General features: G+C 62.6%; 2 protein-coding genes across 3 annotated transcripts in view; both read right to left on the reverse strand.

Annotated features, from left to right (window-relative positions):
• Nucleotides 1–11000, reverse strand: part of LDB1 (LIM domain binding 1) — a 44589-nt gene extending 33589 nt beyond the window's left edge. The window contains exon 1 of one of the 2 annotated variants that reach the window (XM_050958200.1): nt 10770–11000. In XM_050958200.1, the coding sequence (XP_050814157.1) occupies nt 10770–10794 (25 nt within the window). In that variant the 5' untranslated portion in view covers nt 10795–11000. The remainder of the gene's footprint in view (nt 1–10769) is intronic. The other variant, XM_050958199.1, reaches the window with a different exon arrangement.
• LOC127054542 (collagen alpha-2(I) chain-like) lies at nt 10919–13474 on the reverse strand. The gene is made up of 6 exons (XM_050960778.1): nt 12959–13474; nt 12622–12821; nt 12107–12494; nt 11735–11999; nt 11250–11436; nt 10919–11084 (listed from the first exon to the last, which is right to left on the reverse strand). Exons 1-6 carry the CDS (start codon nt 13055–13057, stop codon nt 10919–10921), a joined length of 1305 nt encoding a protein of 434 aa, XP_050816735.1. The 5' UTR covers nt 13058–13474.
• Nucleotides 13475–24221: the final 10747 nt, after the last annotated feature.

The raw sequence follows: 24221 nt of genomic DNA on the forward strand, positions 1-24221 counted from the left end.
CAGCTGGGCCGAAGGCAACCTGCTGCCACAGCCGGGAGCTCCTCACCAGCGCCCTCCAAACCGATGGCCACCCCAACCGCAGACTCTGCCCGGCCTGGGGGGCGGGGTTGCAGGGCGGGAAATATCCCCTAGCCCAGTGGTTCTCAACCTTTTGTCATTTTCATTTTGAATGCAGGTGCGGCCCCCTCTGCAAATCTACTGTCTGTTTATAGTTCAGTTCTGTTGCATCAGTTTTCAGTCTAAGTCTTTCGCGAGCCCCTTAGACATAGTCCGCAGACCCACGGGGGCTTGGAACCCCTGCCCTGGCCCCACACGCCAGGGCCAAGTGACACCCAGGGCCTCAACAGAGTTCCAAGGGGGGGAAGGACAATTAAAGCCATTGCCAAGTGCAACCTGTCCCAGCAAATGCACCGATGGAGACAGCAAATGGAATCAGGATACGAAGGGAGCCAGGCACAACTCGGAGATTAGGTGCGCGCAAAACCAGCACGGCTAGGCGCGTGTGTACTGACGGAGGGGAAACCAACAAGCTTCTCGGGGACCCTGTGATTTCAAAACACCCTCAGTCCTGGTCCACAGCCCCCTGCTAGCCCAGCCCCCCACCCCAATCTCTGCTGGTGCCCCTCAGTCCTGATCCACAACCCTCTGCTAGCCCACCCCGCAATCTCTGCCAGTGCCCCTCAGTCTCTACCCACAGCCCCCTGCTAGCCCAGCCCTGGGCTCCCCCCACCCCATCTCTGCTGGTGCCCCTCAGTCCCGACCCGCAGCCCCCGGCTAGCCCAGCCCTGGGCTCTGCCCACCCCATCTCTGCTGGTGCCCCTCAGGCCCAACCCACAGCCCCCTGCTAGCCCAGCCCTGGGCTCCCCCCACCCCATCTCTGCTGGTGCCCCTCAGTCCCAACCCGCAGCCCCGTGCTAGCCCAGCCCTGGGCTCCCCCCACCCCATCTCTGCTGGTGCCCCTCAGTCCTGACCTGCAGCTCCTGGCAAGTCCAACCCTGGGCTTCCCCCACCCCATCTCTGCTGGTGCCCCTCAGTCCCAACCCACAGCCCCGTGCTAGCCCAGCCCTGGGCTCCCCCCACCCCATCTCTGCTGGTGCCCCTCAGTTCTGACCTGCAGCCTCTGGCTAGCCCAGCCCTGGGCTCCCCCCACCCCATCTCTGCTGGTGCCCCTCAGTTCTGACCTGCAGCTCCTGGCAAGCCCAACCTTGGGCTTCCCCCACCCCATCTCTGCTGGTGCCTCTCTGTCCCAACCTCCAGCCCCGTTAACCCAGCCCTGGGCTCCTGATCACACCCGCTCTGCCAGTGAACCACAGCAGTCCTGATGCACCCACCTCCCAGGGGAAAGCTTGACACTGTTTTGCTTCTGCCTGTCCCTCTGCAGAGCAGAGCTTCCCTCAGGGCATTCTGCCCCCCCTCCCCACGTGAGGCTGAGGACAAGGGCCCCCACCACAATGTTCACAGGCTGCCCCAGAGACCCCACAGGCCCTAGCGCGGATGGCTCCTAAGAGACACTAACTCACACCTGCGAGCTGCAATGGTTCTGAGGCCCAGAGCTGCCCTGCAGCAGTCCCCAATGGGGTAAGGCCCCGCCAGCCCTGCCCCTAGCTTGCCCCTGAGCCCCAGCCTGTCCCGCGGCCTGGGCCACACTCCACCCCTCTCCCACGCCCAGCGGGAAGGCTGGGCCTGGGACCCCTGTGGAGGGGGTGTGCACTCCTGGTGTGAGAGAGCCAGCTGCAGCCCCCCACCCCGGCAGGGGGAGTGATGTGCACTGGGGAGAGGAGCCATCCACTGCCAGCATTCGGGGCAGGTTGGGGGCAGTGAGGCAGCTGTAGCCATTGCTGAGCTTTGCCTGCAGCCTCTCCTCCTTCCACAGAGCCTGGAGCTGGGACTGGGCTGCTGCACTGGCAGGCGATTCTCTGGGGCTTGGAGCAACGTGCGCCAGGCGGGCCCTACAGCGGTGAGAGCCGCGCTGGAAATCCTGTGCCATGCGACCTCCCTCCGAGCCGCGTGCTGCCTGTGAGAACTGCTGCGCTGGGAGCTTCCCCCCAGCAGTGCCCTGGCACGGCTAGCCAGCCTGCACCGGGAGCCACTCGGCCACAGCCAGCTCAGACACAACCAGATCCTATGCTGCAGTGTGCTCTGGGCCCCTTCCAAGGGGCGATGCCAGCTCCCCGCCCTGCAGAGCCTGAGCCAAGGGCCTCCCCACATGATTCACACCTGCCCAGGATACAGTTTCACTAGGGATTCCTCATGCCAGTGCCCGCAGCACAAGGGGAAGGTGAGGCACCGTCCTGGCCGACACCTCAGCACTGAAGGGGGCCTCCAAAGCCGAAAGCACAAGTCCCTACAGCTGGAGCTAAAAAGCCAGGCCCGGGGTCTGGCTGCACCAGACTCATGGTCTGTGGATCAGATCCCCCAGGGGGACACGTAACACACTGACCTGGGGGCTCCGAGGCACGTGGCCCGCACACCTCTCCCCACACTGTCCTCACCAATCACACCACGCTTCACAGCCACAGGCCGGGGAGAGCGCTGAGCCTCCAACAACACAGGCCCCTGCACTCAGGGAGAATCCCCACGAGCTGCGTGCAGTGAAGTGTCTATGACACACAGCTGGGCACTTCTGATTCCGCCCACTGGCCAGCCCAGGACAATACGCTGGGTTCCCAGTTCGAAGAATCCTCCATCAAGGCTGCTGCTCAACCCCGTCCCTGCCCCCTCCAGGGCCCGGCAAACCCCATGCAGAAGTTTGACCCCACTTTGCTCTGGCCCCCTGCCATTGGCTTCTACTCTGCCCTGAGCCTGGGCCAGCTGAGCCCCCAGCCAGGGCGCCCTGGCATTTCTGGCTCCTTTCCCTGGCAGAGGCAAGGGAGGCGTGAAATCAAGCAGAACATTTCACCTAAGTGCTTGGGACAGGGATTGTCTCTCTGTCCCATTTGTACAGCGCCTGGCGCAGAGGGAGCCTGGGCCTTGGCTGGGCTCTTGGGCACTGCCGCCATCAGATAACAAATCACATCTGTAAAACAAGCCGAGAGTCCCCCATGTCGCAGCTTCTGCCACCAAGCTCCTGGCATTCCTCCAGCCTCCAAGCTCCCTGGGCACCAGACTCGCATCCCCCTTGGGGTCAGGGAATGCCTGCAACAACCCCCCCCCCACATGCCAAGGTCTGTGTGTGCCCCCACTGCCCCCTCCCACACCAGGGGCTCTGTGCCCCACCCCCAAGTCCTTCTGCTGACCTTGCACCCAGCCCTGGGGGCTGCGGGACTCCCCCTCCCATGCCAGGGCCCTGGGTAGGCAGCCCTAAGGGAGGGGCAGGCTGTTATCTGTGGTCACTGGCGGAGCCCCAGAGGGGTGGGGCTGGCGGCTGGGACACTTGGAGATCAAACCCTCCCCAACGGTCCCTCTTGTTTTGATCCAGGCCCAGCAGCTTGGGGGAGGCGGAGTGGAAAACTCCAGGTTCTGCTTAGAAAGAGAGACCCAGAGACAGCAGGGAGCTGGGTTCGGGGACCAGGAGTGTGGGGGCCCAGCCCTGCCATCTTCCCACAGACACTGTCCCCTGGGACACATGCCAGGGACTCTGCAGCCAACAGGATACAGGTCTGAGAGCCCTGGTGTGTGTGTGTGGGGGGGGGGGGGCGTATGTACAGTCGCATGTGCATAACCCTGTCCCCCAGGGAGCCCCTCGGGCATGCAGGACCCTGTGCTGCCATCAGGGGCTCCCTCCCCCCCAGCAGCGGCAGGAAACCACAGCCACACCCTGCAGGCAGACTGATAGCCCCCCCCCACAGACACACACACACACATCAGGAGCTGGGGGCTATCACATTCTCCTGCCAAAGCCCCCAGCATGCCAGGGGGCTGCCCCAGTGCCACCCAGGGTCCCTGCCGCAGCTCTCCAGCTGCACGCCGGCCCCACTGGCACTGGGCAGGGGGACCTGGTGGGCTAACCCTGATGCTAGGGCCAAGTGGAGACCCCCTGCCTCCTCCCAGCGCTGACCCTCCCGGATCACTAGACCTGCCTGGGCTCAGCACACAGGGCAGGCAAAGCGCAGCCCACGGGCCAATACAGAGAGGCTGGCCCTGGAGGCGACAGACTCCTCTTGACCAGAGCAGAAGCCAGGACATGCCGTACAGGGACCTCTGTGGACTCCCCCCACCCCAGGACAGGGAGACACATACTGCAGCGTATCTGTGCAAAACTGCCCACCACTGGGGAGAAATCAGCCTTGCTTGGCTGTGTGCCATAAGCCCTATACTGCTAACGGAGAGTCTCCAGTAACTGCATTTCGGAAGCAGGAGGCTCTGGCTCTGTCCTGCCGCGGCTGTGAAATGCCCGTGGCCAATGTGTATAGCCTCGTGACGGCTGTGCAGGGCCGCTGGCACACAGGCATGTTTATATTTACTTGTGTGTGGCTGTGGGGGACCCTTGGCCTGGGCAGTGCAACGTGCGTGTCACCCACAGGGGCGAGGTGAATCAGTGTGGAGCCGAGCGAAGCCACCCGGGTGCTGTGAGCAGCCGCTGCAATGTGCATTACGCTGCCCGCTGCCGGGACACCCCTCCAGTGACGGAGCACGCAATGACCTAACACAGCACCTTTCCTCCAGCCCCTGGGCTCCAGCCCGGCCTGCTGCCTCCACCAAAATGTGCAGACACCCTCGCCGCCTGGCTGGTGTCCGTGTGCACCGCTGCCGCTCGCTGGGCTGTGCTAGCAGGCCCACCCCGCCAGAGCAGAGCGCCCCCGCGGCTGGGGAGCAATGCAGCCCTGGGGGACGGAGTGACCCCCGCTCAGCAGGCACTGTGGGAAGGGAGAGGAGCAGCTTTTTCTTCAGAGTCGCAGCCACAGAAAACCCAGCCGGACCCTCCTCCCCCACAGAGGGTAACGCCGATTGCCAGGGTGCGGGTTTCCCTGATGGAGCATCACCAGGGACCCCAGTGGGGACTCCATCCCCCTAACCCCCCCGGGAGCTGAGCAGGATCGCCCATTGGGGGCATCTCCCAGTCAGTGTCCCAGGCTCTCAGCGGCCTTCGCCCTCCCCACCCGGGTTCGGGATTAACAGTCCCATCGGCGCTGACAGTGCAGCTCAACTCTGGGGCTCCCCAGGGGAGGGAGACATGGCACATCCTTTGGGAAACCTGCCCCACAGCCAGCCCTGCTGCACTCCCCACAGGTGCCCCCAGAGCTCCACACCAGACACAGCCTGGGGGGCAGGACTCGGTGAGGAAAGCGGCGTCCCTGGCTACACGTGGGTGCTGCGTGGGAGCCACCTGGAGCCTGGAGGGCTTCCCGGACAGGGAGGCAGGGCCTGGCAGCTGCCCGCCTCGTGTCCCCGGGCCAGCTCCGGCCTGACGGGTTTTCAGACACGGATGCGGAGTCCGGGGGCTCCCAGCGCCTGATTTGCAGCGTCGCTGGACACGTACAGCTCGCTGCAGTCAGTGCCAGACACCCCGTCTGCTCCCCCAAACCACCCCAGTACCCTCCCTCAGAGACACCCCCACATCCCCAGACTCCTGCCTGCTCCCCCAACCACCCCAGTACCCTCCCTCAGACACCTCCACGCACCCCCTTGCCCAAACACACCTTGCCTGCTCCCCCAATCGCCCCAGTATCCTCCCTCAGACACCCCCCACATCCCCAAACACCCCGCCTGCTCCCCAAACCACCCCAGTAGCCTCTCAGAGACACCCCCACATCCCCAGACACCCTGCCTGCTCCCCCAAACACCCCAGATCCCCTCCCTCAGACACCCCCACGCCCCCAGACACCCCACCTGCTCCCCCAAACAGTCCAGCTCCCCTCCCTCAGACACCCCCATGCCCCCAGACACCCTGCCTGCTCCCCCAAACACCCCAGCTCCCCTCCCTCAGACACCCCCATGCCCCCAGACACCCCACCTGCTCCCCCAAACACCCCAGCTCCCCTCCCTCAGACACCCCCACACCACCAGACACCCCACCTGCTCCCCAAACCACCCCACTATCCTTTCTCAGAGGCACCCCCACATCCCCAGACACCCCGCCTGCTCCCCCAACCATACCAGTACCCTCCCTCAGACACCCCCACATACCCAGACCCCCTGCTGGCTCCCCCAAACACCCAGACCCCCTCCCTCAGAGACACCCCCACATCCCTAGACACCCCATCTGCTCCCCCAAACCACCCCAGGCCCCCTCAAGACACCCCCACGCTCTCCGTTTTGCTGTGCAAGAGGAGGAGGCCAAACAAGAGGCACTGAGGGGCTGATGTACGGCAGCTGCCAGGGGTGCCCAGCGCGCCGGAGGAAGGAGGGCTGGTGGTTAGAGCAGAAGCCTGCACGTCAGGACACCTGGGTTCTCTCCCTGGCTCTGCTACTAGGTCCCTGCGTTAGCAAGTCACTTCCCCTCTGCAGAGTGGCTGAGCGAGGTCCTGGCCTGCAGGCAGGGCAGGGCAGGGCAGGGCGAGCAACTCTGCTCACTGCCCCCCTCCCGGGGCCTGTGACTCAGCTACCATGGGACGAGCGGGGGAGCACTATGGAAACTGCTGCCCCCAGGGGTCTGAGCTCAGCCCAGCTCTGGCTCCAGCAGCTGCCAGACTCCCCCGCCCCCCAAGGTCTGCGATTCAGCACAAGGCAGGGCCCCTAGTGGGGTCTGTTCCCTTCTCCTGCTGTCTCTCCATTGCTTGAGCGTGGGGCACGCATACACTCACCCCCTAACCTCACCCCCCTGCGGGCTCAGCACAAAGGGGAACTGGGGCAAGCACCCGATGCACAGGTATCCACAGTGCCAGCAGGCACAGAGCTCTGACCCCCCTGCTCCACAAAGCAACCCTCCCCAGCCACCTGAGCAGCAGGAGAATCCCCACCCCCCTTTAGCAACAGAGGGCCTATGATCCCCATGCAACGCAGCGGAGCTGCTCCAATCCCACCAGGCCAAAAGCAGCGCTCAGGCCTTGGCACTGCCCCACTCGTTACACTGCACCGGCCCCCAGGCTCTGTTCTCTCACCCGGGTGCAGAGTCGGGGGAAGGGGGGAATTGCTGATGCAAGATCTGGGGGTGCAGGAAGGGGATGAGTGGTACCGCTCCCTCCAGGGGACAAGGTATCTGCCCTCTCCCCGTTGCTTTTTAGCCCCTAACAGAGCAGAGGGAGAGGGGTGGGCATGGACCCCAGTTCTCTCCATGGGGTGAGAGCTTCCTCGGCAAAGGGGGGGAACAGCAGACCCCCAATGGCCAATCCCAAGCAGGAAACTCCTCCAAGTTAACGCAGCCCCAGAGCGCAGCCTGGGCCCAGCAGCTCATTAAATGTTTCTGGCTGGCTGGCGGCCAGAGGCAGAGGTTGCTTGTTCTATATTCCCATAAACAGCCCAGGCAGGGCGGGGGGCCGGGGAGGCGGCTGGCAGGGAAATCTCTGGCTGCATTTTGAGCCCTGCGTGGGGAGGGAGGCAGGGACAGATAACGCGCACACACACACGCACGTGTATGCACCCCCGGCTGTTTCCCCTGGGCAGTAACACACGCACCCCAGTCGGGGAGGAGGAGACGTGTGGGGAGGTGCTCTGGGAGCCCTAGGGAAGGATTACCGCTGCCCTTGCAAGGGGTGGGGGACGGGCCAGACTCAGTGACCCCACAGGGCTCTGCACCGCCTGAGGCCCTGCCTGTCACCACTGCTGTGCCATGCAGCAGGCACTGCCCCCAACACAACTCCTGGCACAGCTGGGTGGGGGCCGGTGCCACACCCCAGCTGCAGCAGAAGCCAGGCTGCCCGGCGGAACCGCCTCAGGTCACAGGGCCCCCCCCGCACCACAGGCAAGAGGGTGCAGGCCCTGTGGGACAGCGCCGGGCTGGGGGGCGCCTGCTGGGGCTGGCCCTTTAAAGACTGGCGTGGCGGCTCACGTGATTTTCTGCTCGAGGAAGCAGCGCTCTGGCTCTGGCAGCTTCCACGGGAGCTGGGGGAGGCGGGTGGGGGAAGGGGCCGCTGAACCAGTGTGGGGGAGGGGCAGCCGGACAGGCACCGCAGGGCCCCCGCCCCGAATGGAGTGGGAGCCGGATGGGGGGCTGGGCCCAGGGACTGCACAGCCTGCACTGTGCCCTGCTGGGGGAGCCGGCCCCACGGCGGGGGAGCCAGGCAGGCCCCTGTGCTCGGGCTCTCGACCCACCCCCGAGCACACCTGCTCCCCCCACGCACAGCACAGCACTACCAGCAGCCCCCGGGGCAATCGCATGGCCACACGCAACACTCTCCTTGTACCTGCCCCACGAGGCAGCCATGGACGGCAGAGAAACTGAGGCACAGGGCTGAGTGACTCACCCAAGGTCACACAAGGAGTCTGTGGCAGAGCAGGGACTTGAATCCAGGTTGCCTAGTGCCTGGGCCCCTGAGCCGCCACCCCCCACCCCAAGCCTGCACAGGACCCACAGATGATAGCATCCGCCCCAGCCAAACCCTTCCCGGTCAGGGGAAGGGCAGCCCTGAGACCCCCAGCTGGCCCTGCCAAAGGCTGCTCAGAGACAGCTTCCAGGCACACCAAAGACAAGAGCTTTCAGGCCAGGCTCAGGGGGCATCAGCTAACGTCCCACGTGAGAAAGGGTCTCACCCCACACACCCCAGTGCCTGCCGGCCCTGCCAGCCAGCCAGACCCCCCACAGCCTCCACTGCCTGTCAGACCTGCCAATGTGATCCGGCACACCCCCCCCCGCCCGCCAGACCCTGCACCCCCCACTGCCCACCAGACCCCCCCCCAGCCTGCCAGACCTGCCAATCCGATCCGGCACCCCCCCACTGCCTGCCAGACCCCCCCCCCAGCCTGCCAGACCTGCCAACCCGATCCGGCACCCCCCCCACTGCCCACCAGACCCACCCCCCAGCCTGCCAGACCTGCCAATCCGATCCGGCACCCCCCCACTGCCCGCCAGACCCCCCCCCCCAGCCTGCCAGACCTGCCAACCCGATCCGGCACCCCCCCCACTGCCCGCCAGACCCCCCCCCCCAGCCTGCCAGACCTGCCAACCCGATCCGGCACCCCCCCCACTGCCCGCCAGACCCCCCCCCAGCCTGCCAGACCTGCCAACCCGATCCGGCACCCCCCCCACTGCCCGCCAGACCCCCCCCTCAGCCTGCCAGACCTGCCAACCCGATCCGGCACCCCCCCACTGCCCGCCAGACCCCCCCCTCAGCCTGCCAGACCTGCCAACCCGATCCAGCACCCCCCCCCACTGCCCGCCAGACCCCCCCCCCAGCCTGCCAGACCTGCCAACCCGATCCGGCACCCCCCCCACTGCCCGCCAGACCCCCCCCCAGCCCGCCAGACCCCCCCCCAGCCCAAACCCATCAGTACTCTCCCCCCACAGTCTGCTGTGCCCTGCAGGTCCCCAAATGGCTTTGGGCAGAGGAATGGAGTGAGGGAACGGGAGGGAATGAACAACATCTCCCCACTGCCCCCACACACCTGAACCAGCACTGCCCAGTTCCCAGCGACTCCACACCCGCCCCAACTCTCGGCCTTGCCCCGGCCAGCTCACAGCACCCCTGCACAGGGCCCGTGGGGCAGAGACCTGCTGCTCCTCCCAGCCTGGGGCAGCCGCTGCACTGTTCCAGGAGACCCGCTATCGCCCCAGGTGCCCCCACTGCTTGGCAAGGCTGAAGGGCCCCTCGGAGCCCAGACACACTCCTCACGGGCCATTTCGGGGCAGCCTCCCTGCAGGGCAAGGCCCCGAGGCTGGGAAAGGGGCCAAAGGCCTGGCTGGGACAAAACTGAGGCCTTACCACCTCATCACACTTCTCCCCACCCACTCCCCCAGCTGCTGCCTACACCCAGCTTGTGCCCTGACCCTGCCCAGGCCGCCCCTCCGAGCGCTTCCAGGGGCTGCCGGGGGGATGGGGAAGAGTGGCCGGCTGCCCCTCAAGAGCCAGGTGGTTACAACCGTTTCCTCTCTCAGTTATTGCTGGCGGATGCCCACCTCCAATGCCAGTCCAGCACATCCTGCACGGTGCCCTGAGACCCCCAAGCCGGGCCAAGGGGCACCAGCACCCTGCCCCCACTCCGGCACATCCTTCACGGTGCCCCGACCCCTCCAAGCCGGGCCAAGGGGCACCACCACCCTGCCCCTACTCCGGCACATCCTGCACGGTGCCCTGAGACCCCCAAGCCGGGCCGGGGGGCACCAGCACCCTGACCCCACTCCGGCACATCCTGCACGGTGCCCTGAGACCCCCAAGCCAGGCCGGGGGGCACCAGCACCCTGACCCCACTCCGGCACATCCTGCACGGTGCCCCGACCCCTCCAAGCCGGGCCAAGGGGCACCAGCACCCTGCCCCCACTCCCCACACCCGTCACGGTGCCCCGATCCCCCCAAGCCGAGCCAAGGGGCACCACCACCCTGCCCTCACTCCAGCACATCCTGCACGGTGCCCTGAGACCCCCAAGCCGAGCCAAGGGGCACCGCCACCCTGCCCCCACTCCGGCACATCCTGCACGGTGCCCCGACCCCTCCAAGCCGGGCCGGGGAGCACCGCCACCCTGCCCCACTCCCCACACCCGTCACGTTTCCCCGAGCCCCCCAGTCCAGGCCGGGGGGCACCGCCGCCCACTAGATGCAACCAGCCTCTGTGGGTCCGTCTCCCCTTGTGCTCCAGCAGCCCGGGTGAAAACCCAGCCCGCCACGGACCCCTCGGTCCCCCCCGGCCCCACGGAGAGGCGGGATTCCTGCGCCCACCCAGGCCCGCGTCCTCCGTGGGTGCCCAGTGCCGGGCTCTGCCCTAGGGGGTGGCGAAGGGGACCGGCCGGAGCCACTCACCAGGGCATGCGCACCCCACTGACATCTTCACATGCCCGGCCGGGCCCGGCGAGCTTCGAGGCGCCCCCGCGGCGGGACACGAGTGGGGCCCCCCCGGCGCAGGGGCTCCCCGCGGCGCTGCTCCCACGCGCTGGCCGCCCCGGGGGGAGTCACGGGCGCGTGACGCAGCGCGGAAAAAACCGGGCCGGAGCCGAAATCTCTGACATGGTGATTGTGCTGCTGCGCGCGTGCGTGCGCGTGTCTGTGTGAGTGTGCGTGTGCGTGTGCGTGTGCGCGGCGGGGGCAGGGCCAGCGTGCGTGCGTGTGCGGCTGCGGCTGGGGTGCGCGTGTGCACAAACGTGCGGGTCCGCGGCTGGGTGTGTGACTGTGGATGTGCGCGTAGTGCATGTGTGACCATGTATGCGTGTGTGTGCGTGTACATGCATGTGTGACTGCCTATGTGTGCATGTGCACATACACGTGTGCACGCCGTGTCCTTGCCGTCCCTGGCGCAGCACAGGGGTGAGGACACCCCGCATTGCCGGGTGCAGCAGCCCTTTCCCGTGGGGATCGGACCGGCTGACCCCCCTGGCCTGGGCCCGCAGCTCACGGAGCAGCACACAGGGGCTGGACCGAACGGAGCCGTGGGGCCCCATGGGCTGCCTGGTGTAACATGAGCCACTCGGAGCTGGGGGGGGGGGGGGGTGGGAGGTCGAGGAGGAAGAGGGGGCGGGGGCTGGGAGCAAGGGGGACAGGGAGGGGAAGGGAAGGCGGACAGTGGGATCAGGGAGGGACAGGCCGTGAGGGGGTGCAGGGCAGTAGAGGGGGCTGGGCTAGGGCCAAGTTGCCTGTTTTTAATTCACAGGCAGTCACTGGTCTATGGCTGCCTATCCAGCCCCTCGGTGCCCACCTCACTGCCATGGCCAGAGGTGCCCATGTGCCTCTGAAATGCCAGTTCAGCCCAGCAAAGAACCACTGAGACCCACCTGCACAGTGCCCGGGGTGCGGGGAGGTGAGCCCCGCCTGGATCCCGTGCCCCATGCAGTGCCCTGGGGGGATGAGCCCCGCCTGGATCCCTGTGGCCCCACACAGTGCCCTGGGGGGATGAGCCCCGCCTGGATCCCTGTGCCCCACGCAGTGCCCTGGGGGGATGAGCCCCACCTGGATCCCTGTGCCCCACGCAGTGCCCTGGGGGATGAGCCCCGCCTGGATCCCTGTGCCCCACGCAGTGCCTGGGGGGATGAGCCCTGCCTGGATCCCTGTGCCCTGCGCAGTGCCTGTGGGGGGAACGAGCCCCGCCTGGATCCCTGTGCCCTGCGCCTGTGCCCCACACAGTGCCCGGGGGGGACGAGCCCCACCTGGATCCCTGTGCCCCGTGCAGTGCGCTGGGGGATGAGCCCCGCCTGGATCCCTGTGCCCCGTGCAGTGCGCTGGGGGGATGAGCCCTGCCTGGATCCCTGTGCCCCACGCAGTGCCCAGGGGGGATGAGCCCCGCCTGGATCCCTGTGCCCCGTGCAGTGCACTGGGGGGATGAGCCCCATCTGGACCCCTGTGGCTCCACGCAGTGCCCTGGGGGGATGAGCCCCGCCTGGATCCCAGTGCCCCGTGCAGTGCCTGGGGGGACGAGCCCCGCCTGGATCCCTGTGCCCCACGCAGTGCCCGGGGGGGGACGAGCCCCGCCTGGATCCCTGTGCCCCATGCAGTGCCCTGGGGGGAGGAGCCCCGCCTGGATCCCTGTGCCCCGCGCAGTTCCTGGGGGGACGAGCCCCACCTGGATCCCTGTGCCCCATGCAGTGCCTGGGGGGAGACAAGACCCACCTGGATCCCTGTGCCCCGTGCAGTACCTAGGGGGGGGACGAGCCCCGCCTGGATCCCTGTGCCCCATGCAGTGCCCTGGGGGGAGGAGCCCCGCCTGGATCCCTGTGCCCCACGCAGTGCCCAGGGGGGACAAGCCCCACCTGGATCCCTGTGCCCTGCGCAGTGCCCGGGGGAGACAAGCCCCACCTGGATCCCTGCCCTGCACAGTGCCTGAGGGGACGAGCCCCATCGGGATCCCTGTGCCCCATGCAGTGCCTGGGGGGGGACAAGACACACCTGGATCCCTGTGCCCTGTACATTGCCTGGGGGGACGAGCCCCACCTGGATCCCTGTGCCCCGTGCAGTGCCTGGGGGGACGAGCCCCACCTGGATCCCTGTGCCCCGTGCAGTACCTGGGGGGGGACGAGCCCCGCCTGGATCCCTGTGCCCCGTGCAGTGCCCGGGGGGATGAGCCCCGCCTGGATCCCTGTGCCCCGCAATAGAGCCAGCATGCAGTGCCCCAGGGGTGAGGAAGAAGCAGAACTGGAGGGCCCCAGGGATCCGGCTCCTTTCTCCCTGGGAGGGGCGTGCTGTCCCCAGGGTCCGTTATCCCAGTGACCTCGGAGATCCGGCTCTGGCTCTTCTGCTGGGGGACTGCCCCTGAGTCCTAGCCCCTAGCCCCCCAGTGCCTTGCAGGGATCATGCCCCCTGGAAACCAGCTTTGCGTTTGCTTCCCCACGCAGTGGGGCCTGGTGGCAGCGGGGCAAGGAGCCCCGCGAAAGCCCTAGGTTTGTCTCCCGGGGCAGACAGACAGAGGGGCCAGGGAGAGGGACAGACACACAGAGGGACAGGCCGTAGCGGGGAAGGAGGCCGCTGGAGCATCCCCCTCCCTGCCACTTCTGGGCCACTTCCTCTGCTTGGCACCAGGCCAGCGCAGGCATCGGGGGAGCGAGGGGAGGGGAGTTTGAGCTACACCCTCCCCCCAACCCCTAACGACAGGCCGAGCCTGCCCTGAGACAGCAGCTGGGACTGGTGCCAGGGGGCAGAAAGGGGGGACCCCGCCTCTGTCCTGGGGCTGCCAGCCCCCCCTTAGATGTCTCGGAATTGCCAGATCAGGGACTGGATCCGCTAGGGGCTGCCAGGGGAAGGTGTATGATGCCCCTGATGGGCACTTGGAGAATATCTGGCCCTGGGGAGAGTTTCTCCCTGGCTGTGGCAGTCAGGGGCTGGCTCATGCCCTGGGGCAGGAGGGTTTGGGGCCCTTCCACGTCCCCTGTAATGTCACTTGGGACACCCACTCGTTAGCCACAGGAAACAACTGGCCGTTTTGGGGAACCTGCTGAGCTTTTGGCCTCTGTGGTTCCTTGTGGCAGTGAGTTCCTCAGGCTAACAGTGAATTTCCTTCTCTCAGCTGTTGGCCTTTTGCCCTTTCATTCCAGTGGGCTCCCCCACAGGGGCACTGGAGCAGACCCTAACCCGGGGTGGGCAAACTTTTTGGCCACATCTGGATATGGAAATTGTATGGTGGGCTGGTTCCCGGCCAGTCGAGCTGTGGGGGTGGCACTTGGGGCAGGGGCAGTGTGTGGAGCCTTCTGGCTGCCCCTCCGTGTAGGAGCCGGAGAGAGGACATGCTGCGGCTCCCAGAGCTCTAAACCGTTCCCTTCACCCCAGCCCCCACTCACCACCCCTGCAGCCCCAGCAGCACCCAAGTGTGGGCAGGGAAAGGGCAGGTGTCCAGCCGTCAGCATGCAAAGGGGTGGCTGTGTGCACGCCAGCGAGGGTTTGGGTGTGGGCACGCCAGCGAGGGGGTGGGCATGCACAGAGGTGGGGGCGCACCGGCGAGGGGGTGGGCATGCACGGAGGGGGCGGGGGTGCGTGCTAGTACAGTGGGGGCATGCACAGAGGCAGTGGGGGTCAGTCACAAGGGGGTGGGCATGCATAGAGGGGTGTGTGCTGGCGAGGGGGGTTGCGTGCTGGTGAGGGGGTGGGCATGCATGTGAGGGTGCCAGCGAGGGGGGGTGCGGACTGGTGGGGGGGGTGCCGGCGAGGGGGTGGGCATGCACGGATCAGGCAGGAGTGTGCACCGGGGAGGGGGGGGCATGCACAGAGGGGGCAGGGAGGCACGCCAGCGAGGGAGGGCACACATGGGGGGGCGGGATCTGCTGCCGGCCCTGCCCTGCCCCAGCAACTGCTGGCCGGAGCCCAGCAAGGCAAAGGGTCGGTCCCTGAGAGGGATGAGCCCAAGGGCAGCACTTGCTGGGCCCCTCCCTTCCCCTCCCCGTTCCCCAGAGAAGGCCCGTGCAGGATCAGGCCCACACGAGGCTGTTGCTAGGATGCTCTGGAGGGGCCCGGGATTTGTGTGGGGCACTCAGCGGGCAGCAGCTTCCTTGCCCCCCTGCTGGGAGCAGGGCTCCTGTCTTGGGCCGTGAGCACTTGGGGAACAGCTTGACTCAGGAATCCAGGCACTGCTGGCTCAGCGCTGAGACGTCCGGGGCACCCTTGCGGGCGAGGTCAGCCTGTGCCAGCTTGGGGGGCCCACAAGACAAAGGCCATGGCTGTCTCTGGCTCTGTGCTGCCCCCATCTCACAGGCATGGGCCCTCCAGCCCACCCCCACGGCCGCCCCCAGGCCATGAGCACCCCGTGCCCCATAGCTGCCTGCTGCCCCCACTGCTGCACGGGCAGGCTGGGGGCGCAGCCTCGCCCTGGCAGAACTCAGTCTGGGGGGCTCTGGAGCAGCAGGGAAGAGGTATTATGGGGGGTGCCTTTAGCAGGGCACACTTGGGGGGTGTATTGGGGTGGGGGTACATGGCAGCTTACAGGGAGCTCGTGCTCTCTGGGATGCCCATTCCAGTATCACACCACTGACACTATGGCGAGGGGGAGACTGGGGCATTGCTCAGGGAGTCCTCCCCCTGCCCCCCCACCTCCCTGGGGTGGAGTATGCAGCTTCCTCAGCCCAGCCCTCCAGCACTGAGAACCACCCCCCAACGAGCAGAGCCTGAGTAGCGTTACCACCTTTGACCTGCAAAAAGAACCAGGATGCAAGGCAAACCTGCTGCCACCCTAACCACAAGGCAACTTAGCAACCCCCCCACCCACACCCCCTAAAAAACCAGCCACTTCCAGTACCCAGCGAGAGCACAGACAGACAACATTGCACATCTCCTCACATGCACGGGACTCAGCCCCTCTCTTGCACACGGGTGGGGCCCTTGCGGGGCTGTGGGCAGGCAGCTGCTGCATTTTCACCAGTTTGGATTGGTTCTCAGTTGCACTGCGGAAGCAGGAAAGCTGCAGCAGCTTCGGTCCGACACCGAAACTTTTACCACGAGCCAGCCCCGTGCGTTGGAAGAACAATGCAAATCCTTAGACCCACATAAAGAAACCGGCAGATTAAATTATTTTTCTGGCAAATTGATAAATCACTGGCCAGGCTGGTCAAATACCGGCCAGATGGGAACCCACTTGGCACAGAGGAGGCACATACAGGCCTGACCGAAGTAGCAGGCTGTCCAGCGAGGGGCTGCCAGGACCACGGGGTGCTCAGGGCCTCCGGGAGCTGGGCCAGCTGATCCTGGTCCCCTGGCCATGGCTCGTTGCCTGCCACAGGGTCCCCATAGGCGGAGCACGCCGCCTCTGCAGCCTCCCCAGCCCCTGCCGCAGGGACCTGCTGAGCCAGAAGTCAGAGACCTGGCTCCAGCCATGCAGCGGAGCTTCTTAGGGGGCAGCACAGGTGCCTCCTGGCCTCCCGGGGCTCCCAGCAGGGTCCTGGGCCGGGCATGCCAGGGACCCCCGTGCGCTGAGGCCTAGGACCGCAGTGCCCTCCTGGGATCCTGTGTCCAGTTCTGGTGCCCACAATTCAAGAAGGATGTCGCTGAACGGGAGAGGGGTCAGAGAAGAGCCGTGAGAATGATGAACAGGTTGGCAAACAGCTGCATCGATTGAACTTCTCTTTGGGAGGCTACAGGTGATGCTCACCGTCTGGAAGTACCTATAGCTCTGCTGTCTAGCAGAGCGCTAACACCCTCCAATGGTTGGGGGCAGAAGCGAGACACATTCAGACAGGAAATGAAGGCGGATGTTTTAACGGTGAGAGTAATTAGCCATCGGAGCAGGTCCCCAAGGGCCGTGGTGGATCCTCCATCATGGACAACTTTTATCTCGAGACTGGCTGCGTTTTCAAAGGGGAACGTGGAGCAGGTCTCTGGCCTGCGTGGTGCAGCATGATCACTACCGGCCCCTCTGCCCTTGCAATCCCTGCCTGGGGCTGTGACTCGCCCCCTTCCCCCCCGTGGCCCCACCCCGCAGGGCCAGGAAGGGTGACTGCAGCAAGGTCAACCCATATGAGTAAAGCAGATGCATTCTTCCCCAGCTGCAGGAGGAGAGAGGCTGCCCATGGGTGCCTCTGCTGCCTGGACATGCAGGGGCTAATGGGACCCCCACACAGTGCAGCAAATCCCCTCAGTCAGGCCTAGAACCATAGATTTAGCCTCCCCGTGAGGCCGCTTGGTGGCAGAAACCACCAGCTCAGCAGCCTTGGGGCTGGGTTTAGGGCACAGCTAGCACCGGAGACATTAGCCTACGTCCCAAATCTCAGCATGGGCAGTTGGCCATGGCTTCCCGAAACTCAGCCTGTGGTTTCAGTTGGAAACTCAATGCTGTGTCTGTCACCTGCCACTGTAATGCAGCCACCTCTGGGGTGCGGCGTGGCTGCTGCACAGCATGCCAGCATAGTGCAGGAAGGGAAGTGGGCATTGTATCAGATTGATGTGGCAGGGCTGGGGAGGAGTGGAATTTGGCCAGGAGGCGGGGATCAGGCCCCTGCTCCTGTTAAATCCCAGCAGCCAAGGCCCCCTGGTGTGGACATCCTCCCTCCTCCCCCCGCAGCCCTTCACCCTGAGTTGTGGCTGCAGAGCTTTTGTTTGCCACCAAGGTGCCTGGTGGGAAGCACAAAGCAGGAGAAGAGCTGGAGCCATCAGGTGAGCACTCACAGGCTCCTCCTGGGACGGACCTTCCCCCCCCACCCCCCTGTTCTCCCCGCCCAGTGCTCTCCCCAAGCCCTGGGGGAGGTGTATTAAAGACCCAGGCAACCCCATCTGCAGGGGTGGCATGTGGGGAAGAGAGGCTCCCGCTCAGATCCTGCCAGCTAGACAGGCTGCGGCTTCCTGGCTTCCCCAGCATCGGCCTGGCTGTGACTCCAGCCCAAAGGCCTGGCACCCTCCTGGCCAGCACCCACTGCTCCATGAGCAGGAGGGGAAAGGGGTCCCAGGAAGGGGTTACCCTGTCCCCATCTCCTCCAGCCAGCACCCCTCCCTCTGGGGCAGGCCCAGCCCCCAAGCCATCTGCCTAGGCTCAGCTCGCCCGCCATGTGCTCCAGGTGCTCTCAGCCCCGGCTTGGCACGGCTTGGGGAAGGCAGGCGTGTCCATGTGGCTGCTGCAGAGAGCCCCTTCCCACCTCCCCTCTGGCCCCGGGTGCCCCGAGGGGCTGGCTGCGTCTGAGTGAGCAGCCCCACGTGGCAGGAAGGGCCCAACCGCTCTCTAAGGCTCACGCATCCTGTGGGCACCAGCTGAGCCTGGCCCCAAACCCATCATCTGGGGAGGCAGCTGAAACTTGGCCCAGGTGAGGCCGAGTCTCATTCCCTAACAGGGCCGGTTCCTCTAGGATCTGCCCCTCCCTGACCCCTGCCTGTCTCCGGGCCAGCCTGTCAGGCCCACCTTGCTGCCTGCAGTCCCACCAGCTCCCCACTGCCATGGGGCTGGGAAGGGCCCCGCGTCGCTCTTGGAAAGGGGAGAGCCACTCCTGGTTCACGCCATGCTAACCGGTTCCTGGAGGGCCAGCTGTGGGAAGGGGTGGGGAGCAGGAGGAAGACGGCTACACCTGGGAGACTGCTGAGTGTTGCAGGCTTCCCCGACCCGGAGCCTGCCTGGACCTGAAGCCGGGTGCCCCGAGAAGAGAGAAGGACGGCAGACCCTAATTAATGGCACTCTCGCAGCTGACGAGCCAGGCTGCCTAAGAGACCGCCCACCCGCCAGGATCCTGTCACCTCCTGCAGGCGAGGCAGAGACAATGCGAGGGACCCAGGAGACCAAGACCCTGCCAGCTAGCGCTGGGCGGGCACCTCTTCCGGTCAGTATTGTGCGATACCACGGGGGGTCTCAACCTTTTTCTTTCTGAGGCCCCCCCCCAACATACTAGAAAAACTCCACAACCCGTCCGTGCCACAACAACTGTTTTTCTGTATATAAAAGCCAGGGCCAATGTTAGGGGGTAGCAAGCAGGGCAGCTGCCTGGGGCCCCACGCCACAGGAGCCCCTGTGAAGCCACATTGCTCAGGCTTCAGCTTCAGCCCAGAGTGGCGGGGTCAGGGACCTGGGCTTTGTAGCCCACAGGATTACTTTGCTAGCTATTATACCCTACAAATCCAGCCACCTGTATCAAATAATCTGCTTCTCTTTCTGAACTGATCCATTTCATATCTGATTCTTATATTTTATCAGTGTTAATTCCTATGAAATTAGGATGTGTTGAGGTATAAGATACGTGTTTCCTAATAATTATACATAGAATAAGTTTTGCTGAAATGCAAAAAGCCTACGGGCCTGTATCCGGTAAGATCCGCTAAATAGCAAGAAGGATGATCCATGAAGAGTAAGTCAGCATAAAAGCTGGCAACCTTTGGCATGGATAGAAATGGTCCCTGAACTTTGGGGAACCGAAGGGAGGAACTACACACAACACTGAACAGGTTTATCCGGCGCTGATAACCGCAGGGCACACCACAAACCTGGAAGTTGCCAAGAGAGCTAGGCTGGCAGATTTTGGAGTGAGAGAATCCTTATTAATATGTAGGGAGTAAGTGTATAGGAGAAAGGTACCCATAAATGTCTGAGGGTACAGAAATAAGATTGAGGTATAGGAGGTTGGGTCTGAATTACATAGCATCAGGATCCTATAAAACACCGTGTAAGGATATCATAGGGTGCTTTTTCTTTTCTTTGTTCCCCTATATTCTATAGACTATCAGTTTATCTTCCATCACGCTATCAGCTCAGCTTGTGCTGTACAGCAGAACTACTCAGCATCCCTAACCTTTGGGGAAGCCAGCACCATCCTGTCATCGCGTGTGCCAGGAGTGAGGCTGGTCACCTCCTATTACCAGGTCCTCAAGGAAAGCCATGAGTTTGTTAGGTTAAGGTACTTACAATAGGAAAGTTACCACCAGGGGTTCTGGGATTCTTTTCCTGTTTTGCACTCATAAGTTTCATAGTATTTATTAGTCTTTTGTTAATCTCAATAAAGGTTTTATCAAATTGGTATTGTCCTCACTGTAAGTGCTTTTGCCAAGCACCCCGAGAGTCCTCCCCCGAAATAGAGCTCTGAGGTCTCAGACCCTGTGCTCTGAATTGGACAAGAACCTATAAATGTTCTGCTCGGAGGCGATCAGTGGTGAACTAGAACAACTAGCCCATAACGTTCAGGTCAACAGCTTCGGCCCCAAGCAACGGGACTTCAGCTTTCTGCCGAGAGCCCCAGTGAGTCTAATGCTGGCCCTACGTGGCAGACCCCTGAAACCTGGTCACGGCCCCACATAAACCAACCCCAACTACATAATCCCAGTCAGGGCCTTGTCAAGCCTGACCTTAAAAACCTCTAAGGATGATGATTCTACCACCTCCTTATGTAACCCATTCCAGTGCTTCACTACCTGCCTAGTGAAATAGTTTTTCCTAATATCCAGCCTAGACCTCCCCCACTGCAACTTGAGACCATTGCTCCTTGTTCTGTCACCTGCCCCCACTGAGAACAGCCAAGCTCCATCCTCTTTGGAACCCCCACTTCAGGTAGTTGCAGGCAGCTATCAAATCCCCCCTCATCCTTCTCTTCTGCAGACTAAACAATCCCAGTTCCCTCAGCCTCTCCTCATAAGTCATGTGCCCCAGTCCCCTGATCATTTTCATTGCCCTCTGCTGGACTCTCCAATTTGTCCACATCCCGTCTGTAGTGGGGGGCCCAAAACTGGACACAGTACTCCAGGTGTGGCCTCACCAGTGCCGAATAGAGGGGAATGATCACATTCCTCGATCTGCTTGCAATGCCCCTAATGCAGCCCAATATGCCGTTGGCCTTCCTGGCAACAAGGGCACACTGCTGACTCATATCCAGCTTCTCATCCACTGTAACCCCAGGTCCTTTTCTACAGAACTGCCACTTAGCCAGTCAGCAGGGTGGCGAGTTATATGGGCCCGTGGTGCCTGGGCTTCAGGAATATTCAGTGCCCGGCCGCCCCAATTTTCAGGGCTGGGTCTCTCTCTCAGCCCTGCCTGCTGCCCTTGGGCAATTTAAAAGGTCCTGGGGGCCCCTGCTGCCACCACTGGCAGCATGGCCCTGTGGCCCCTGGTGGGTGGGGGAGTCTCCATGCGCTGCCCCCTGCAAGTACTGACTCTGCCATTGGAACTGCAGCCAATGGGAGCAACAGGGGTGGTGCCTGCAGGCAGTGGAGATCCCCCGCAATCCCTGCCTAGGAGCCACTGCCAGAAGGGGGGTGGGTTCCTTTCGGGAGGTGCCTAAGGTAAGCACTGCATCCCTCACCCCATCCCGCAGCCCGACCCCCTGCCCCAGTCCTGAGCCTGCACCCAAACTCCCCCACAGAGCCTTAGGCATGGGGGGGGGGCAGGACTTGGACCTGTTCAGGGCACCACCAAAAATTATACAAACCTGCCGCCCCTGCCAGTCAGTCTCTGGCCTGTAGCGGTGCCTGGGGTTCTTCCTTCCTAAGTGCAGGACTCTGCACTTGTCCTTGTTGAACCTCATCAGGTTTCTTTTGGCCCAATCCTCCAATTTGTCTAGGTCACTCTGGACCCCTATCCCCACCCTACAGTGTATCTACCTCTCCCCCCAGCTTAGTGTCATCTGCGAACTTGCTGAGAGCGCAGTCCACGCCATCGTCCAGATCATTAATGAAGATGTTGAACAAAACCGGCCCCAGGACTGACCCCTGGGGCACTCCACTTGATACTGGCTGCCAACTAAACATGGAGCCGTTGATCACTGCCCGTTGAGCCCCACGATCTAGCCAGCGTTCTATCCACCTTATAGTCCATTCATCCAGCCCATACTTCTTTAACTTGCTGGCAAGAATACTGTGGGAGACCGTGTCAAAAACTTTGCTAAAGTCAAGGAATAACACATCCACTGCTTTCCCCTCATCCACAGAGCCAGTTATCTCCTCATAGAAGGCAATTAAGTTAGTCAGGCATGACTTGCCCTTGGTGAATCCATGCTGTCTGTTCCTGATCACTTTCCTCTCCTCTAAGTGCTTCAGAATTGATTTATTGAGGACCTGCTCCATGAGTTTTCCAGGGACTGGGGTGAGGCTGACTGGCCTGTAGTTCCCCAGATCCTCCTTCCCTTTTTTAAAGACAGGCACTACATTAGCCTTTTTCCAGTCATCTGGGACCTCCCCCGATCGCCATGAGTTTTCAGAGATCATGGCCAATGGCTCTGCAATCACATCCACCAACTCCTTTAGCACCCTCGGATGCAGGGCATCCTGCCCCATGGACTTGTGCTCGTTCAGTTTTTCTAAATAGTCCCGAACCACTTCTTTCTCCACAGAGGGCTGGTCACCTCCTCCCCATGCTGTGCTGCCCAGTGCAGCAGTCTGGAAGTTTACCTTGTTCGTGAAGACAGAGGCAAAAAAAATCATTGAGTTCATTAGCTTTTTCCACATTCTCTGTCACTAGGTTGCCTCCCTCTTTCAGTGAGGGGCCCACACTTTCCTTGACTTTCTTCTTGTTGCTAACATACCTGTAGAAAACCTTCTTGTTACCCTTCACATCTCTTGCTAGGTGCAACTCCACTGTGTTTTGGCCTTCCTGATTACACCCCTGCATGCTCAAGCCATATGGTTAAGAACCACAGACAGCTGCAGCGGCACAGGAGCCAGCAAACCGAGCTGTAAACAGGGGGGTCTGAGTGGGAGTTTACAGGGGGAGTTTGGGGGAAGACCAAGAGAGGCAGGCAGAGGAACACACCAGCTACTGAAGGGAGTGTGCAGTGTTGTAGCAGTGCCTTGGTGCTTGTTGGGGGTTTGTTTTGCTGTGGGTGGTGGTGTTTTGGGTTGGTTTGTGTTTCCCAGATTTTCAGGATTTAGGTGGGAAGCCTATGACAGGTACAGAGGCAGCAGTGGCAGTGACCCAAGCAGTGGGAGACACAATGAGGATGACTGGACGTGGAAGCTGTGCCATGTACATGATCCTGGAGGGGGTACCCGAAAACAGGGTCATCTGCATGAAGTGCCGCCTGATAGAGCTGATGGAAGAAAAGATCCGAGGGCTGGAGATGCAGGTGGAAACTCTGGTCGAGTTCAGAAGGGGCTTCGAGCGGATGATGGAGCACAGACAGGTGGTCAAGGGGAGAAGCTCAGACTTGCAGATGGAAGCAGGACCAAAGAACTCTGAGGGGAGGCTGCTGGGTGAGGAACATGGACGGTGGAAGCATGTGACTAGGAGAACCAGGCAGAGGAAAAGACGGGCCAGTGAAGGAGAAATAGAGCTCAGGAACAGGTCTGCAGAGTTGGAACATGAAGAAGGGGCACAGCAGGTGGTCGCTGAAGGTGAGAGGGCAGGAAGAAGAGAAGAGCAGCTAGTCCTATGGGAAGAGGCAATGGAGACAACACCGAATATGAGCTGCAGGAGGATACGGGACGGGTTGCGGAGGATTGCAAGGGTGAATAGGAATCGAGAGGACTTGCGGCCAGAGGGAACAGGGGATAGACGGGAGAATTGCACCGTCACCAGGAAAAGGCAGATCTACGTGATTGGAGAATCCTTACAGAGAAGAATAGACAGGCCTGTAACTAGAGCTGATCCGGAGAACAGAAGGGTGTGCTGTCTGCCAGGGGCGAAGATACGGGATGTAGACCGAAGGCTGAAGAGGACTCTAACGGGAGCGGGAAAGAATCTGCTGATTGTCCTTCATGTGGGAACGAGTGATACGGCTAGATTCTTGCTGGAACGTATCAAGGCAGACTATGCCAGGCTGGGGAAGACGCTTAAGGAAATCGAGGCTCAGGTGATCTTCAGTGGGATTCTGCCTGTTCCTAGAGAAGGGCAACAAAGGTGTGACAGGATTATGGTGATCAACAGATGGCTCAGGCAGTGGTGCTTTAAGGAGGGCTTGGGGATGTACGGCCACTGGGAAGCATTCATGGACAGAGGACTGTTCTCTCAGGATGGACTTCACCTGAATAAGGAAGGAAATAGACTTCCAGGATGGAGGCTGGCACAACTGATTCAGAGAGCTTTAAACTAGGAATTTGGGGGAGCTGGTCGGGAGATGTCCAGCTAATCTCCACGCCGGATTTTAACATCGAGAGGGAAGAAAACAAAGTAAGAAAGGGTACAGCCGTGGGCAGAAGAATGGAGGAAGGGGAGTGGAGATACCAGTCTAACAGGTGATGCTGGTGGTAGAATGTCTGGGCCTAGCTGGATAAAGAATGTCAGGGAAGCCAAACGGCAAGAATTAAAATGTCTGTACACTAATGGGAGGAGCCTAGGAAACAAAATGGAGGAACTGGAGCTACTGGTGCAGGAAGTGAAACCGGATATTATAGGGATAACAGAAACCTGGTGGAATAGTAGTCATGGCTGGAGTACAGGTATTGAAGGCTATG

This window comes from Gopherus flavomarginatus, chromosome 6, assembly GCF_025201925.1.
Source record: "Gopherus flavomarginatus isolate rGopFla2 chromosome 6, rGopFla2.mat.asm, whole genome shotgun sequence".
NCBI classification, from domain to species: Eukaryota; Metazoa; Chordata; order Testudines; family Testudinidae; genus Gopherus; species Gopherus flavomarginatus.

Bases quoted from the DNA above. Each gene is read 5' to 3' on its own strand.
- LOC127054542 (XM_050960778.1), bottom strand. From the start codon at position 13,057: ATGCTGGCTCTATTGCGGGGCACAGGGATCCAGGCGGGGCTCATCCCC. The intron at 12,495-12,621 runs GATCCAGGCGGG...CCCCAGGAACTG, and splicing joins GGCACTGCATGGGGCACAGG to CGCGGGGCACAGGGATCCAG. The intron at 11,085-11,249 runs GCAAGGACACGG...CGCGCACCCCAG, and splicing joins CCTGTGCTGCGCCAGGGACG to CCGCAGCCGCACACGCACGC.